General features: G+C 44.7%; 1 protein-coding gene across 1 annotated transcript in view; it reads right to left on the bottom strand.

Moving 5' to 3' along the window:
- Positions 1-8,308: 8,308 nt before the first annotated feature.
- The window catches only part of LOC147679638 (acyl-CoA dehydrogenase family member 11-like), a 415,381-nt gene continuing 406,339 nt past the window's right edge, over positions 8,309-17,350 (bottom strand). The window contains exon 15 of the mRNA XM_086943210.1: positions 8,309-8,946. Coding sequence (XP_086799336.1) covers positions 8,820-8,946 — 127 coding nt within the window. The 3' untranslated portion in view covers positions 8,309-8,819. The remainder of the gene's footprint in view (positions 8,947-17,350) is intronic.

Here is a 17,350-nt window from a genome sequence, read left to right as displayed (position 1 = left end):
TAGAGGTCTGCTGTGTATCTCTGGCTAACTCCAACCAACACCTAGTTGATTCTCATCAGTGGTGGACTGTTCCAATCTAGCACTGAACAGCGTTTCAACAACCTGTACCTACAAGGTTTCTCTCAAACCAAACATGGAGATTCTACACTGATGCCCATTTCTCATTCAGAGAGTATGTCAAGAAAAAACCCCAGATGGTTTAGTTTTAGTGAAAATGTATATGCTGGATCAAGGCTTATTTCTAGGCACAAAGTACAAGCACATATTTTCGGATATCAATGGGGGAAACACCCTGCTTCCTGTAGTCTACCCATACTTACTTAAAAAGGAAAATGCTACTTACCAGTATGCATCTGTTCTTGGCATGTTGAGCTGCAGAATTCATACTTGTACATAGATCGCCATGTTGTGTTGGGCTTGGATGTTTGCAGTTTGTCTTGGAAGAAGTCTTTGTAGTCACAATATAGGTGACTCCTTCCTTGGACGATAGTGCGCATGGGCATCCACTCCATCCCCAGATTGTTTTTCACCACAAAGGGAAATGATGGAGTTTATAAGAAACAGAAAATATGTCCATGTGTAATGTATCTAAGTAAGATAATACTGGAACAGATACAGGCACCGGGGAGGCGGGTGGGCGTATGAATTCTGCAGCTATACATGCCAAGAACAGATGCATACTGGTAAGCAGCATTTTCCGTTTGAGGCATATGAGCTGCAGAATACATACTTGTGCATAGATTGTATAGCATTACTCTCCCTTAGCGGTGGTGACCTGTATCTGTTGCAGTGGTTTGAAAAAGTGTATCAAGGAGTCTGGCCCACAGAAGCCTATTGTTTTGACTGCACGTCTACACAATAGTGTTTGGTGAAGGTGTGTGTTGTAGCCCATGTTGCTGCCTTACAAATGTCATCTAAGGGAATGTTCCCTACGAATGCCTTGGAAGCCCCTAGTTTGCGTGTTGTGTGCGCCCTAGGGGAAATTGTTAATGTGCGTTTCGCTTTTTGGTAGCATATTTGAATACATTTGACTATCCACCTGGCAATTCCAGCTTTGGAGATGGGGTTTCCTTTATGAGGTGGAGAGAAAGCTAAAAACAGTTGGTTTGCTTTTTTAAAGGGTTTAGTCCTGTCAATGGAATAAAGTATAGCTCTTTTGACATCTAGTGTGTGAAAAGCACTCTCTGCTACAGAATCTGTTTTTGGGAAAAAAACGGGTAGCTCCACAGATTGATTGAGATGGAAAGCAAAGATTACATTGGGAAGGAATTTTGGATTTGTTATGAGAACCACCTTGTTATGATGTATTTGTAAGAATGGTTCTTGTATAGTTAAAGCCTGGATCTCACTTACTCTCCTGAGAGAGGAGATCGCGACTAGAAAATCTACTTTCTATGTAAGGAATTGCAATTTGTATTTGTGTAAAGGTTCATGAGCCTAGTAAGGGCAGTGTTGAAATTCCACCCTGGAGAGGGTGTAATTGTAGGAGGAATTATCCTTTTACGTCCTTCCATGAAAGCTTTAACCCCTTAAGTGCTGCTGACGGCCAATGGTCGTCAGCAGCGCTACCTCCCCAGTGCTGTGCACGACCATTGAACGTCCATTTAGCACTAGTTCTAATGGACAGCGCAGCACTGGGGAGAAATGTTTACACGCAGCTAAGGTGTTATTAGCAGGCACCCAAAACAATGACAAATGTCTGTTTTGTAGGTAAGTGGCAAAGGAAGCCAGACGTAGTCTTATGGATGTATATGCTAGATTGCATCTTTCTAGATGCAGTAAGTAGCAAATAATGTTTAGGATAGAAGCATCTATTGGGTCAATGTTATTTTTATTGCAGTAAATGACAACTCTTTTCCATTTGGCTGCATAGCAAGCTCTAGTAGTAGGTTGTCTCGCTTCTTTATGGATGTTCATACAATCCGGTGTGAGGTTAAGGTAAACGAACTCTAGGACGTCAGGAGCCAGATTGCCAGGTTCAGTTGAGCTGGATCTGGATGCTTTATCTCTTAATGGTTCTGTGTGAGAAGCTTTGGGGAGAGATGTAGTTTTTGGTGTGGTACTACTGAGAGTTCCAGGAGTGTTGTGAACTATGGTTGCCGGGCCCATGTTGGAGCAACTAGGACCATTTTGAGAGGCTGCTGTTTAAGCTTGTGTACTACTAATGGAATGAGCGGAGTGGTGGAAAAGCGTACGCAAATCTGCCTGACCAATTCATCCATATCGCATTGCCTTTGGACAATGGGTGTGGATACCTGGCCGCGAAGGTTGGGCATTTTGCGTTTCTGTGTGTGGCAAACAGATCTATGTCTGGGTGGCCCGACATGTGAAAAAATGGATGAAGAACTTGAGGATGAAGTGCCTATTCGTGTATCTGCTGTGTCTGACGACTGCAAAACCAACAGTTGATGGACAGACTGCAGACAATGTCATACATTCACCCCAGTACAGAGATCTGGGCCTCAATCCATCGTTTTTTTGCACTCCACATCACCCCAGTTCAGACATGGCTATATGCAAATCAGCCTTGACCCTGTGCCTTATGGGAACAGTCCAGCCCGAACTGCCAACCCATGTCTTTCCTGGACCGGAATCAAGCATCCTAGGACCGGTTTCTGGCTATCAGCCAGGGTAGCTTGACTCCAGTGGTGTGGAGAGCATGGGACTCACGTCTGAGCATACCCATCCCACTTGGGGTGACAAATGCAAAACCAACAGTTGATGGACAGAATGCAGAACAATGTCATACATTCACCCCAGTACAGAGATCTGGGCCTAAAGCAATCGTTTTTTTGCACTCCACACCACCCCAGTTCAGACATGGCCATATGCAAATCAGCCTTGTCCCTGTGCCTCATGGGAACAGTCCAGCCCGAACTGCCAAGCCATGTCTTTCCTGGACCGGAATCAAGCATCCTAGGGCCGGTTTCTGGCTATCAGCCGTCTTCAGCCAGGATAGCTTGACTCCAGTGGTGTGGAGAGCATGGGACTCACGTCTGAGCATACCCATCCCACTCGGGGTGACAAATGCAAAACCAACAGTTGATGGACAGAATGCAGAACAATGTCATACATTCACCCCAGTACAGAGATCTGGGCCTAAATCCATTGTTTTTTCCACTCCACACCACCCCAGTTCAGACATGGCCATATGCAAATCAGCCTTGACCCTGTGCCTCATGGGAACAGTCCAGCCCGAACTGCCAAGCCATGTCTTTCCTGGACCGGAATCAAGCATCCTAGGACTGGTTTCTGGCTATCAGCCGTCTTCAGCCAGGATAGCTTGACTCCAGTGGTGTGGAGAGCATGGGACTCATGTCTGAGCATACCCATCCCACTCGGGGTGACAAATGCAAAACCAACAGTTGATGGACAGAATGCAGAACAATGTCATACATTCACCCCAGTACAGAGATCTGGGCCTAAATCCATTGTTTTTTTGCACTCCACACCACCCCAGTTCAGACATGGCCATATGCAAATCAGCCTTGACCCTGTGCCTCATGGGAACAGTCCAGCCCGAACTGCCAAGCCATGTCTTTCCTGGACCGGAATCAAGCATCCTAGCACCGGTTTCTGGCGACTGAGCAGATCTGCAATCTGATTGTGTACACCTGGAAGATGTTCTGCTAGAAGGTGTATCCTTTGTGGGATGGCACGTCTCCGTCTGTTCTGCGCTAGTTGGGAAAGCTGCAGAGAATGTCCCCCCCTGTTTTTGTATATAATACATTGCTGTCATATTTTCCGTAAGGACAAGGACAGTTTTGTTGATAAGATGTGTCTGGAAGGATTTCACTGCCAGAAATATTGCTAGCAATTCGAGGTGATTGATGTGGAGCACTTTTTGTTGAGGGGTCCACCTGCCCTGAATTGTATGGTTTAAGAGATGGGCTCCCCAGCAGGTGAGCAATGCGTCCGCTGTTAGTACCATCTGTGGTACTAGCTCTAAGAATGGCCGCCCCCTAGAAAGGTTTTGTGTGTTCCACCACTGCAGAGAGTGATGTGTGTGGCTGTCTACCAACACCAGATCTGAAAGTTGACCTTGAGCCTGGTTCCACTGACTAGCTAAGCCTTCCTGTAAAGGGGGCATCTGTAGTCTTGCATGAGGTACTATGAAAATGCAAGAGGCCAACATCCCCATCAGCTGCATAAATACCCAAGCTGGCAGTAAATGCTATGGGCTGAAATATTGTTATGAGGTTTTGTATACTGGCTATCCTGACTGGATTGGGGTATGCCAGGGCTTTGGAAGTGTCTATTGTGGCCCCCTAGATACTGATGTTTGTGGGACGGCTGGAGATGTAATTTGGTGAGGTTTATTGTAAACCCCAAGTTGTGAAGCAGGTGAATTATTTGGTAAGTGTGGTGAACACATTGAATGTATGACTTGGCTTTTATTAGCCAGTGGTCCAGGTATGGAAACACATTAATTTGTTGTCTTCACAAGTGGACGGTTACTACTGCCAGACATTTTGTGAAGACTCTGGGTACTGTGGTCACGAAGAATGGGAGTACAATGAATTGATAGTGTTGACCGTCCACTACAAACCATAGATATTTCCTGTGAGCAGGGTGTAAAGGAATATGGAAGTAGGCGTCCTTGAGGTCTAGGGTGGCAAGGAAGTCGCCTTGTTGGAGTAGTGGGAGGACCTGTTGAAGAGTTATCATGTGAAAGCGATCTGATTGTATGTAGAGGTTGAGTGGTCTGAGGTCCAGTATTGGTCTGAGAGTACCATATTGGTCTGAGAGTACCGTCCTTCTTTGGGATGAGAAGGTAAAGGGAGTAAACCCCTGTGCCTTGATACTGGAGGGGAACTGGTTCTATTGCATGCTTTTGAGGAAGTGAAAGAACTTCTTGTTTGAGGAGCATTAGATGTTGTTTGGACATTGGACGTTGTCTGGGTGGTATAGTTGGGGGAGTTGCGGTAAGTTCCAGGCAGTAACCATACTGGATAATTTGACTTACACACTTGTCTTTAGTGATGGAGTTCCAGATAGGTAGAAACTGTGATAGTCTTCCTCCGACCAGAGTGGAATGGTCTGAGGGAGCGGAGGGAAGTCATTGTTTGGTAGTAGGGGAGGGTCGGTTGTTGTTACCATGACCTCTCCCTTTGTTATTATTTCCACTGTACCCCAGGAGTCTTGTAGGGGGAGGAAGTAGTGTCTGTGCCAATGTTCTTTGATCTGCCCCTATAGAAGGAGCGACAAGAAGAAAGCTTGTGTGGGCTGAAATTGTAATGCTCCCATAGATTTTGCAGTGTCTGTGTCTTTCTTCATTTTTTCTAGAGTTGTGTCCACAGATGGGCAAAACAGGTGTTCTTAAAAGAACTGCAGATTTAAAATAGTTATTTGCACTTCCTGTTTAAACCCTGAAATGCGTAACCATGCATGTCTGCGGAGTAAGACACTGGTGTTAATAGATCCAGATGCAGTGTCTGCTGCATCAAGGCCACATTTGATGGATGCATTTGTAATTAATTTGCCCTCCTGGACCAGATCGTTGGCTTTGGCTTTGTACTGGTCAGGTAAGTGTTGGATAAGATTTTCAAGCTCGTTGTAGTGAGCTCTGTCATATCTGGCAAGAGATGCTTGCATGTTAGCTATCCTCCAGTGATTGGCTGCTTGGGAAGCAACTTGTTTACCTGAGGCATCCAGCAGTTTAGATTCTTTATCTGGGGTGATGCATCACAAGAGGTTTGGGAATTTGCCCGTTTTCTTGCATTGGACACTACTAAAGAATCTAAGGGGAGTTGTCCTTTGATGTATACTGGATCTTTAGGGGCAGGTTTATATTTTTTATCAATCCGAGGATTGAGAATCCTGGTCCTGACAGAGTCTGTAAAAATGTCTGTTGCATGTATAATGATACCTTTGAGCATTGGCAATATGTGTATTGCTTTTTGTGACTGGGCAAAAGTGTCCAGTAGGAAGTCTTCTTCCATGGGGTCAGAATGTAGTTCCACGCCATGATATGGCGCAGTTCTATTAATGAGCTGACTAAATCCTATACTATTATCTGGGGGGGGATGGGTATGGGTCTTGATCAGAAAGGTCTGAAGGATCTGTGGGATAATCGTAATTGTCCCATGTATCCTGTGGTGGGGTAGTGTCATCATCAGGGTCATGTAAGGGATTCTTATCATGTCCATCCCCATCCCCTAAATCATCCTCATCCTGTGGTGGTAAGGGTGAGCATGGAGAAAATCATCTAGGAGAGGGTATAGGAGAGTTTATAGGAGAGAAAGGTTTAGTAGGAAGGATAGGAGAAGAGGGTCTTATGGGTGAAGTTGCAAAGTCTCTCTTCTTCACAGGTACCGCAGGTGTGGATGGGGTATCAAATGTCCTCTTCTTTGTTGAAAGACTGACAATATGGCCTGTTTTAGGATCCACATGTAATGTTTTTTGTTTTGGATCGAGAGGATCTGGCCAAAACAGTTGTTCCTGCTTGTCTTCTTTCAGTGCCGATTTTTTCAGTTCCGAACGTGATTTTGATTTGTTCTCTGTAGTCGTAGGAGGAACTTTGTGCTCCTTTGGCTTCGAAGTCGGAGCAGAGTCTGAACTTTTCTTCGGATCCGAAGATTTTTGGTACTTTTCCGGTTCAGAGGCCTTATGGTGTTCCGGTGCCAAAGGGTCGGCGTCGAGGCTGTTTAGGGCGTAATGGAGATGTGTATCCCTGATTTCGGTAACAAAGGTGTTTTGTGGGTACTGATATGCGGCTTGCTTGGTCTCGAGCTGCCGGAAGGCCTTCTTTCGTTTTCGGAGGCGGGGCTTCTGAAGTTTTCTTTCGGTCTCGACTAAGACCTTCAGGCGACGTTTTAACCAGAGCCTTCTGTTTTTCCGGTGGGGCAGGGGCAGGGACATTTATACTCACTTGTTGCCCTGGAGTGATGTGGTCATCGGAGTCTGTGTCGTCAGCTTCAGAGACGATCGCGAGCTCTTCCGAATCCTCTGCCTCTGGAACGTCGGGCCTTCATCGAAAATGTCTTCTGGCACTGGTGCAGCCGGTTGCGCAATAACGTGTCGCCGAGCCCGGCGATCACGGATGGTTTTCTTGGATCGAAAAGAGGCGCTGGCTTGGCAATCCTTTTCTTTCATGTTCTGGTGATAGACAAAGGTTGCAGACCCTGTGCTGGTCACTGTGTGGAAATTTAGCTCCACAATGGGGGTCTTTTTTTAAATGTAGTCCTTTCCATTAGCCATCGGCCCGAATGGCACTGATAGGCCCAGTGGCCCACGTTGACGACTGGAATCGAGGATTTGGAAGTTAGCGCGTCGAAAGGCAAAAACAATACCGTTAAGTGTGATAGGTTGCGCGTTGAAATAGGTTTGGAAACACAGTACCAAACCGGAGCGCAGCAAGTCACATCCGAACCCGATGGCAGAAAAAAACAATCTGGGGATGGAGTTGATGCCCATGAGCGCTATTGTCCAAGGGAGGAGTCTCATATCTCGTGACTACAAAGACTTCTTCCAAGACAACAACAAACTGCAAACATCCGAGCCCAACACCAGATAGTGCTCTATGCACAAGTATGTATTCTGGAGCTCATATGCCTCGAACACTGTATTTCACACTGATGCCCTCCTAATCACTGGACAATGCCATATCAACCTCCAGAACTTGCACTGGCTGCCCCTCCCTCCTTTCATCAAACTGAAGTCACAGTGCATCACATACGAAGTTATCAACATCAGTAATGTGGACTACCTACAGGCAATATTTTCCACTAATCCCACACTATAAGCAACATTGTGTTTCATGAGGGCTCCAAGTTGTGGAAAGAGAAGGATGTCTCTAGAGTGATAACCTCTGAAACAACATTGTACTTCATCAGAGACTGCTCCCCTTGCTCCTGAATTTCGGCAAATAACTTTCAAAATTTCTGTACCATCAGCACATTTCGACATCACTCTACTTCTCCAGGTCATTGATCTCTTTTAAAAAATATTTGTGTTGGTCAGTTAACCATGCTTCATAGCTCCAAGGCAAGCCTTCATAAAAACTCAACCATTGATTCTGTAACCAGCATACACTTAAATACAAACCTTGTCCTATGAACAACAACACCTTGTTACCTCTCGGATCTAGAGTTGTGTTCTAGAAAATCCCATGATAAAATAAATAGTTTGCTTTTTCACTATTCCTTGGATGTAAGATATTTAAATGGCTATTTACTTGGTTTACAGATCTCTAGTTGGTCTAATGGAGGATTGTCAAGCTGTTACACAGGCTGTCTATTCCGCTATCAGGTTTAAGTTACCAACATAGTTTCCCATTTCTCCATACAAGTTTGCAGGACCAACCATATAGTGAGACATTATTTACATTTATTTTACTTTTATCATACATTGAAATCGAAGTAGCTGTAAATGAAGAGCAATAATGTTTATTTTACAAAAGCAAATCAGGCCATTCTAAAAAACACATAGATTTAGAAGATTCTGGTAAAGTGTGATTGAGGTTCCTCTTGAAGCTCCTGCCTAACAGAAGTTACTTTCATGCAACAGAACTAATTTCTAACCAAGGCGAAAACATTTTTTTTTTTAAAACGTAACACAAATGTTTTGCTTTTGCTTGGATGCAGGTACGAATTATCATAAATTTCACGATGGTGGGTTAAGGTGTATAGCTGTATAATGCTGTACGTCACCAAGTGCTTGTTAAATTTAAGACAAGCAAAGGCTAGTAAAGGCTTAGAGTTATCCTATTAGTTAGCCCACACTGAACTGAAAATTCCAATTAATATTAGGTGCACTATGATCTGGAGCAAATGTGCCCACCAAGGACACATTTAAAACGGGCCGCCTTGTTGCTTTAGCTATAATTTTCCTTTCAACAGAGGACTACCATCATAAACCAAACTGGCATCCATCACAACTGCTTCGCTAGTATAGGAACCAGCTTTCTCTGCAAAGTCCACGGGGCAGAGGTCCTGCTCACACCATCTGTAGAATAAATACAGCAAAAGTTAATTCTGAACTTAGCACAACATACATGAATTCATTAATTAAAGATATTTGCATTGCAGCATGGTCACTGACTAGTTTGAATGTGTTTAATGTCACCTACCTTCTGTAATGCTCTCTCTGGTGGATATTTGATCTAAGAACAGATGCCTCACATTTAAAATCTGCCCAGATAGGAATCGGAGATTGTGGAGTAATAGCTTCCATGGCACGTGCCTAAAGCTGGAGCCACAAGGCTCCACAGCAACCTAGCACCGCCTCGGAGGTGAGATGGCAGAGCCACGTGTAACCACCGCTCCTGCTTGCTGAGGTCAGTTTCTGCATTGTTCGAATTCCTTGCCCTCACATGTGGGTCAGTTGAGGTAAATTGAAGGTGACAGTGAGCTTAAGTCTAACTTGGGACCTTGTTAGAATGTGCAGAAATCCACTCCACAGGACGGAGGGAGGGTTGTGAGAAATCAGTGGTTAGAATATCCACCAGAAAGAGTGTTACCAAATGCAAATAACTTGTACTTCTAGCTGCAGATTCCTTCCCTTTAGAACAGATTCCCAAGCAGTAACTCACAACAACCGGTGCAGTGTCTGAAGAATGGATTCAAACCCAAAAGTCCTGCAGGAGGGAGTGGGCAACATGCCCCTCTGTGCCGACTTGGCTGTCGGAATTTAGAGCTTGGTTAATGTGTGCACTCACACCCAGGCTGTAGCCTGGCAGATGTCTTACATGAGAACACCCCTCGCTAATGTGGCATTGGTGGCCTTAACTCTGGAGGAATGAGCCAGTAGACCTTGAGGGTGTATCTTTTTGGCAGGGCGTAACTTAATTCTTTTTTACTCAGGACAATCCATCTTGACAGAGTCCTCTTCTTTATTGCCTTTCCTTTTTAAGAACCAGCAAATCCGACAAAGAGTTTATATCAACACAATAATCTCTCGTGTGTTTAAAATAGAAGTGTAAAGCTCTCTTAAGGTAAAGAAAACACAGTCTTTCCACATCTTTCGTGGGTTGAGACGGAGAGAAAAGGCCAGTATAGAAACTGATTGTCCTATTTGAAAGTGCAATCCCACTTTAGGGAGAAAGTTGCCCCGGATCGTCAGCAACAATTTGCTCGGATAGAACCCAGGGCATATTTTCAAACAATTCAAGGAGCACAGTGCAGCAAGTGAAATTGCTGGGCTGCATTGTATGAACGGTAGACATCAGAACGGCACCATATCTTCAAAGAAATAGCGTCGTTTTGCTCTCTTCGTGCGTTGGTGCACTTGTGGATGCCTAGCGCGCCGCTTACACAGGCACCTTTGAGTCATAGTGCAATAGTGTCTGCGTTAAAGTCAAAAAGGGGTACCTTCCTGCACAACAACTAACCTTTGAGGCTATTTCCTCTTTGTATCTCTGCTGCAGGATGCAGCAAACATGCTAAGTAGAAATAACAAAACCTTTGTCTACAAGTCTTTGTAGGTATGGGTTTGTGTCAAATTACATCGGAGGATGCACGGAAACACCCATGGAATGCCTACATTATACAAAGTAGAGTTATTATTATTATTTTTTTAGCAAAGCAACGCAAATAGCCATCTGCATTGTTTTGTCAGTACCATATAGGATTATATGTCGAATCTGCCACTAAAAGTGAAGCAAACCGGATGCAAAATCTTTGAAAATCTGGCTCATGATGTACTGCTCCCCAATGCAATTTGCAGAGCTTATTGTAATGAGCAGCACTTATTGGAACAGAGCTGCAAGGAAAAAGTGTGCATAGGCTCAAATAACATGCACATTATGAACATGAGGCCAAATTAAGGGCCACACGGAGGTACTATGAAAGGTTTTGGGGGAACTTATGTTAGTTCATTTAGAAAATAGATCACACCAGGGGATTTGAAAAAGTAAGTCTGATCCGGCACACATGAAAGAGCTGAAATGTAATCCTTCACTGTGCCCACTTCAAAGCCTTAGTCAGCTTAAACATTAAACAAACAACAATACATCAAAGTGTTTCGTCTGTAAAGGATAAAGATCACAGGCCCTCTTCACCAAGTCACAAACTGTTTAAGTATCCAGAATAGGTAGACTTGGTCAAAGCATGTCTTGCAGCGAGGATTATATTCACTACCTCCAAAGTCAAACTGAAAACTGCTCAGATGCTACAGTTTAATCTTCATGCGTGGTTGTAGAAATCCTGTTGAAGGGTCCTCCCTTGATGCTGTTTGACTGAGGAGGTCCTCCTGAAGGTGTAGAAGACGTGGATGGCAAATGCTCAAGCTAAAGGGGTCCATGTTCCATTCCCTTCTGGACCATACTGGGGCAATCCAAATGAATTGGGCATAGTCTGTCCTGGTCAACCTTTCTTCAGAACTTGAGGCAGGAGAGTTAATGGCACAAGAGACCTATGTTCTATCAAAGGCAGAATGCGTCTCTCTGGGTGCCTCTTTGTGGAAATACCAGTGCACAGTAATCCTGATGCTATGCATTCTTGGCAGTGATTATATGATTCAGCTGGGGTACACTGGTCAAAGATGTTCTGATGGATACTTCTGGCTGAAGATCCCTCATCCTCAGAATATCCCCAGAGGCCAGACTGGATAAGGAGCATTTCAACAGCAGTGATTCAGTGGGCTGAAGGTGGCGCGGTGTGGCTCCAATAAAGATTTATACTGTCGGATGTGATGGAAGAGAGCTGCATAGCATCCTGGGACCGGTTTCTGGGTAACACCCTTCATCAGCCATGGCTGTTATTCCAAAACCTGTCCCAGGATGCTTGCTTCCAGTCCAAGGAAGACATGGCTTGGCAGTTCAGGCTGGACTGTTCCCATGAGGCACAGGGTCAAGACTGATATGCATATAGCTGTGTCTGAACTGGGGCGGCGAAGTGAGCTAAAGAACGATGATGGATTTAACCCAGATCTGTGACTGGGGTGAGTGTCTGAAAAAATTCAGCACTCCGTCCATCATCTCCTTGTGTTAGCTTTGATCGCCCTCAGCTGGCAGGGTATGCCCAGAAGTGGGTCCCTTGCTCTCTTTGCCACTGTATTCAAGCTAGCCAGGCTGATGAGGGTTGTTAGCCTGAAACCGGTCTCAGGATGCTTGTTTCCGGTCCAGGGAAGACATGGCTTGGCAGTTCTGGCTGGACCTTTCCCATGAGGCACAGGGTCAAGTCTGATTTGCATATATATTTGTCTGAAGTGGGGTGCCGAAGTGAGCTGAAGAACGCTGAAGGCTTCAACCTAGATCTGTGACTGGGGGTGAGTGTCTGAAAAGTTTCAGCACTCCGTCCATCATCTCCTTGAGTTTACCCTAAGTTGGCAGGGTATGCCCAGACGTGGGTGCCTTGCTCCTTTTGCCACTGGATTCAAGGTAGCCTGGCTGATGAGGGCTGTTAGCTCGAAACCGTTCCCAGGATGCTCGTTTCTGGTCCAGCGAAGACATGGCATGGCAGTTCGGGCTGGACTGTTCCCATGAGGCACATGGTCAAGACTGATTTGCATATAGCTCTGTCTGAACTGGGGTGGCAAAGTGAGCTAAAGAATGATGATGGATTCAACCCAGATCTGTGACTGGGGGGGGGGGGGTCGGGGGGGGGGGGGGGGAGTGTCTGAAAAGTTTCAGCGATCCGTCCATCATCTCCTTGTGTTTGGGATGGCTCCAGATCCAGCCAAAATTCAGTCTTTGTCATGCACCTCCCCGCCACATGATGTAACCATGCTGCATTCTTTTCTTGGTATGGCCAGTTACTGTTCCAGATACATCTATGACTTTGCCGCTTTGAGAACACCATTTAGAGAGTTGACAAAAGGAAATGTTTAATTTCAGTGGTCACAGGAGTGTGATCACAGTTTCAAGACGATTGAGCATGCAGTTGAAAATGCTACTTAAATGGCTTGCTTTGAACTGAAATTGTATACAGAGATTGTTGTGAATGCCAGCCCAGTGATTTTGGGCTTGATTCTTGCTCAACACAGTGGACAAGCAAATGCACATTGGTGTACGGTAGCTTATGCTAGCCACAGTGTGTCACAGACTGAACAAGCCTATTTGAAACCTCAGAAAGAGTCTAGCTGTTGTGTGGGCTTGCAAACATTTTCATGTCTTTCTGTATGTGAAACATGTTATGCCTGTTACTGATCAAGCACTGCTCACTATATTTGGTAATCAAAAGGGTAAAATGCCCCCTCCTACTGAGAGGTGGGCGGCTGCGATTAGCAAGAGTACGACTACATCATTGTGCACAGGCCAGGGAAAGATCAAAATTCTTTGGAATACTTTTCTCAAGTGCCCATACAATGCCAGGGTACCCCTTCCAAACTGGCGCAGGCATATGCTAACTTCATTGTGAGATACAGCACTCCTGCAGCTGTGTCAGTGGAGCAAATAAGTGCTGCTACCAATGCAAGATCATACTCAAAGACATTATTATGCATCAATCCTCGAGAAACATGTTCGACTGCTTGATAATGACAGTGTATATCAGATATTCAAGAATGTGCGTCATGAACTGTCAGTCACACAGGAAGGAATTATTTTGCAAGGGTCGGGTCGAGAATTGTCATTCCTGAAAGTCTCCAACAGCAAGTCATTGAAGTGGCACATGAGGGACATTGTGGAATTGTTTCCACAAAGCAAGCCCTCCAGGACCATGTTTGGTTTCCTCGTCTTGATGAACGAGTTGAGAGAGAGCTTCAGGCTTGTCATTTGTGTAACTATTTATCTTCCAAAACGCAGCATCCTTTGCACATGTTGTATTTTACATAACTCATCTGGGAGAAAATTGCAGTTGGCTTCTTTGGACCCTTGCATTACCTCATGGTAATCGTAGACTAGTGCTCTTGGTTTCCCCTGGTAGAAGACCTTTCATCAATCATTCATGATTAAGTAATTGAAAGACTAGAAGGCATGTTTGCACCCTGGGGTGTTTCGTCCGTTCTAAAATCTGACAGTGGCCCACCATTCAACGGTTGGGAATTTAAAGCCTTTCTTACTCATTTGAATATCGCGCATCAGAAAAGCACACCTCTATGGCCACAGGCTAATGGTGTTGTTGAACGTTTCATGAGCACTCTTAAGGAGGCTGTTCAGCCCTGTGTGCAAGAGGGACTTGGGCTCAGGTCAGTTGTTCATTTTACTCTTTGTGCCTACAGATCAACCAACCCTCATTCTACAACCGGCAAATGTCCGGCCTTCCTGATGTTCGGGAGAGCAGTGGGTACCAAGCTGCTCTAGTGGACCACTGAAAGAACAATTGACTTATACAGACAAGCGTTGATATGCTTGGAACATTACATTCAAGAAAGGGGATCGTGTCCTTGTAAAGCAGAGGTAAAAAGGCTAATCTGATGATCCACTTGATGCCGACCCATTGCAAGTTCTGACTAATAAGGAACACATGGTGACTGCTCCCCATCCTGGAAAGTCCTTTTCGAGGGATTCCTCCCATTTCAAGAGCCTGCCTCAGAGTCTGTTGATTCCAGCCATCTGGAGTGAGATTAAGTCATCAGGGGGCCAGGAGAGCCTCAGTGGCTAACTCACCAGTGCCTGCTGCAGTTGTTTCTCCTGTGTCTCCTAAGCCTCACGCCACGAGATCTGGAAGAGTAATTTGAGCAACCCGACCTCTTATTAAGGAACTATGATGTGTCTATATATATATTTTTTTCTATTTAACAATGGGGGAGATAAAGTGTCTTGTGCATTATAGAGTGCAGGACCCATATGTTCCTTAACGGACTCCGTAGTCTAGTGAAGTAAGTGATTGGGTGTGGCTAATACATTTCACAATGCAGTATGTTTCTGTTACCAGTTACACTCTAGAGAATAAAGATATGTAATATTGAGCTCTGTGTGTGGCATGATTCATTTACATGCTACCGGGCTGGGGTGGACGCTAAAACACTTAGTCGGGTTTCAATGATTAAGAGAAAATCTACCTTGTAAAAATCTATATTATATTTTTACATATAGGTTTGATATTAATTAGAAACAAACTGCATGGCTGACTATTTTAGTTCTATTCAAAAGCATTTCTCCTGTAAACAAAATTTACCAACCCACCCTTCAGCTTTTGTGAAACACTACACAGAGAAGCTCCTAACTAAACTTGGTAAAGTGTGCAACAGCGAATAACAAACACTCGTATGCATATTAGCGGGTGTGCACAGCTATGAGGAGCAATTTCAGGTCATACAGTATCCACAAGTTGGGAGCTGTCATGAGCCCGTGGACTAGGATTAAGAAGTCACCAAGAAGGTAAATTTATCTTACTACTAGCCCGGGCTGTCTCCTACTCTCATCATTTGAGGGACCCTGCCATCTATAGGTGGGATCAGAAACTGGTCCTCAAATCTATTGTAGTCCCGCAAACATGCAAGTACACACCCTCACTAGTTAATAGTTCTTCTTTCCCCCATCAATTATGGTAGATTCTAGCCTACTGACCTACTTTTCAAATCATGGGAACGCTACAACCAAAAATAACTTATTTATTTAGCCGTTTGCTTTTTCAAACCATCTCCAAAGCCTTTTCTTGCTTGGGTAGCCTATGCAAAAAGGCCTTGCTTCAAATGGCAAATCCTGGGTATCCTATATGAGAAACATACTATAGTCAAGACAAGCTGTCTAAAGAATAGTTCTCTCATACACAAATCTAATTCTATTTTGAACTGAAAGAAACCACGGGTAAATGCAAGGCCTCAGACACTGAGCACTTCACCAAACTCCTCAAAACCTAGTGTAGGACTGAGGCTTCATATCCAGTGCTTCCCGACAAGTCCAACTCTCTTTCTTGGAATAGAAGCCCCAGCCCCACGGTATCATGTGGTAGAGCAAAACTTCCACTCTAGGAATGTCTCATCAGGTTCATTCTCTCCCGATCAGTACTACTAAGGTTGCACCAGAGGATCAGCTCCACCTCCTTGTGTAAGTGCTAGTCCTTAAAAGGACACAGGGCAAGTTCCCCACGCCCCACCCCTTTTCACCTCTCGTAAAGGCCTCTATTGGGGCCTGTTGACGCTACCACATGCCAGATAAAACCTCCTCACAGATGCTAACTCCTGCAAAAATTCTGGCCAGCAAGAGAACCGTTCAGAATATAGCCCCCATTCAAATCAAATCAAAATACTTTATTCGGTGTCCAAGTTCATAGAAAACCATAAAAGTTCATAAGAAAAACTGTGATAGGATAAAGTTACAGTATGTACAAAATAAAAATACATTTTTAGTTATTAAGAACAATATAAAATACAGTTAAAAATTCATAGTTCATCAGTATTTGCACAGACAAAAACGAATATGCTACTTACCAGTATGCATCTGTTCTTGGCATGTAGGGCTGCTGACATTCATATCTGTGCATAGATCGCCGCCTAGTGTTAGGTCCGGGTGATTGCACATTGTTGTCCTGGAAGAGTCTTCAAAGTATCACGAGATAGGTGGCTCCTCCCCTGGACTACAGTGCGCATGGGCATCCTCTCCATCCTCAGATTGTTTTTCGCCATTGTGGCAGAGATGGAGTGTAGTACAGTAAGTGATGACCATGCTAAGAGTAATTCTGAGTGCTGCAGCCGCTACAGGCGCCGGGGAGGAGGGCGGGTGATATGAATGTCAGCAGCCCTACATGCCAAGAACAGATGCATACTGGTAAGTAGCATATTCAGTTCGAGGCATGTGGGCTGCTGAATTCATATCTGTGCATAGAATATATAGCAGTCCCTCTTTTTAGCGGCGGCTGCCCGTGCCAGCTGCAGCAGTCTGAAAAAGTGTTTTTAGAACAGCCTGTCCTACAGCTGCCTGCTGTTTGGAATGCACATCTACACAGTAGTGTTTAGCAAATGTGTGTATGGTAGACCATGTGCCTGCTCTACAGATCCCCTCTAAAGGAATGTTTCCAAGGAAAGCCATGGATGCCCCCAACTTTCGTGTTGAGTGGGCTCTCGGGGGAATCGTTAATGTGCACTTAGCCTTTTGATAACAAATCTGTATGCACTTAACGATCCACCTGGCTATACCTGCTTTTGAAATGGGGTTGCCTTTGTGTTGTGGGGAAAAGGCAACAAACAGTTGTTTTGTCTTCCTGAAATCTTTTGTCCTATCTATGTAGTACATGAGAGCTCTTTTGACGTCTAGTGTGTGGAGCATTCTCTCTGCCACTGAATCTGGATTCTGGAAGAACACCAGCAGGTCTATAGTTTGATTCATATGGAACTGTGAAACTACTTTAGGCAGAAACTTAGGGTTAGTGCGTAGCACCACCCTGTTGGAATGAAACTGTATGAATGGCTCTTGGATAGTTAGTGCTTGAAGTTCACAAACTCGTCGTAGAGATGTGATTGCTATTAGGAAAGCCACTTTCCACGTCAAGAATTGTATCTCGCAGGAGTGTAGAGGCTGAAAAGGTGG

Source organism: Lissotriton vulgaris, chromosome 11 (genome assembly GCF_964263255.1).
Source record: "Lissotriton vulgaris chromosome 11, aLisVul1.2, whole genome shotgun sequence".
Taxonomy (NCBI): domain Eukaryota; kingdom Metazoa; phylum Chordata; class Amphibia; order Caudata; family Salamandridae; genus Lissotriton; species Lissotriton vulgaris.
Note: the sequence above shows the minus strand (reverse complement) of the source record. Positions and strands in the feature narration are given on the sequence as shown.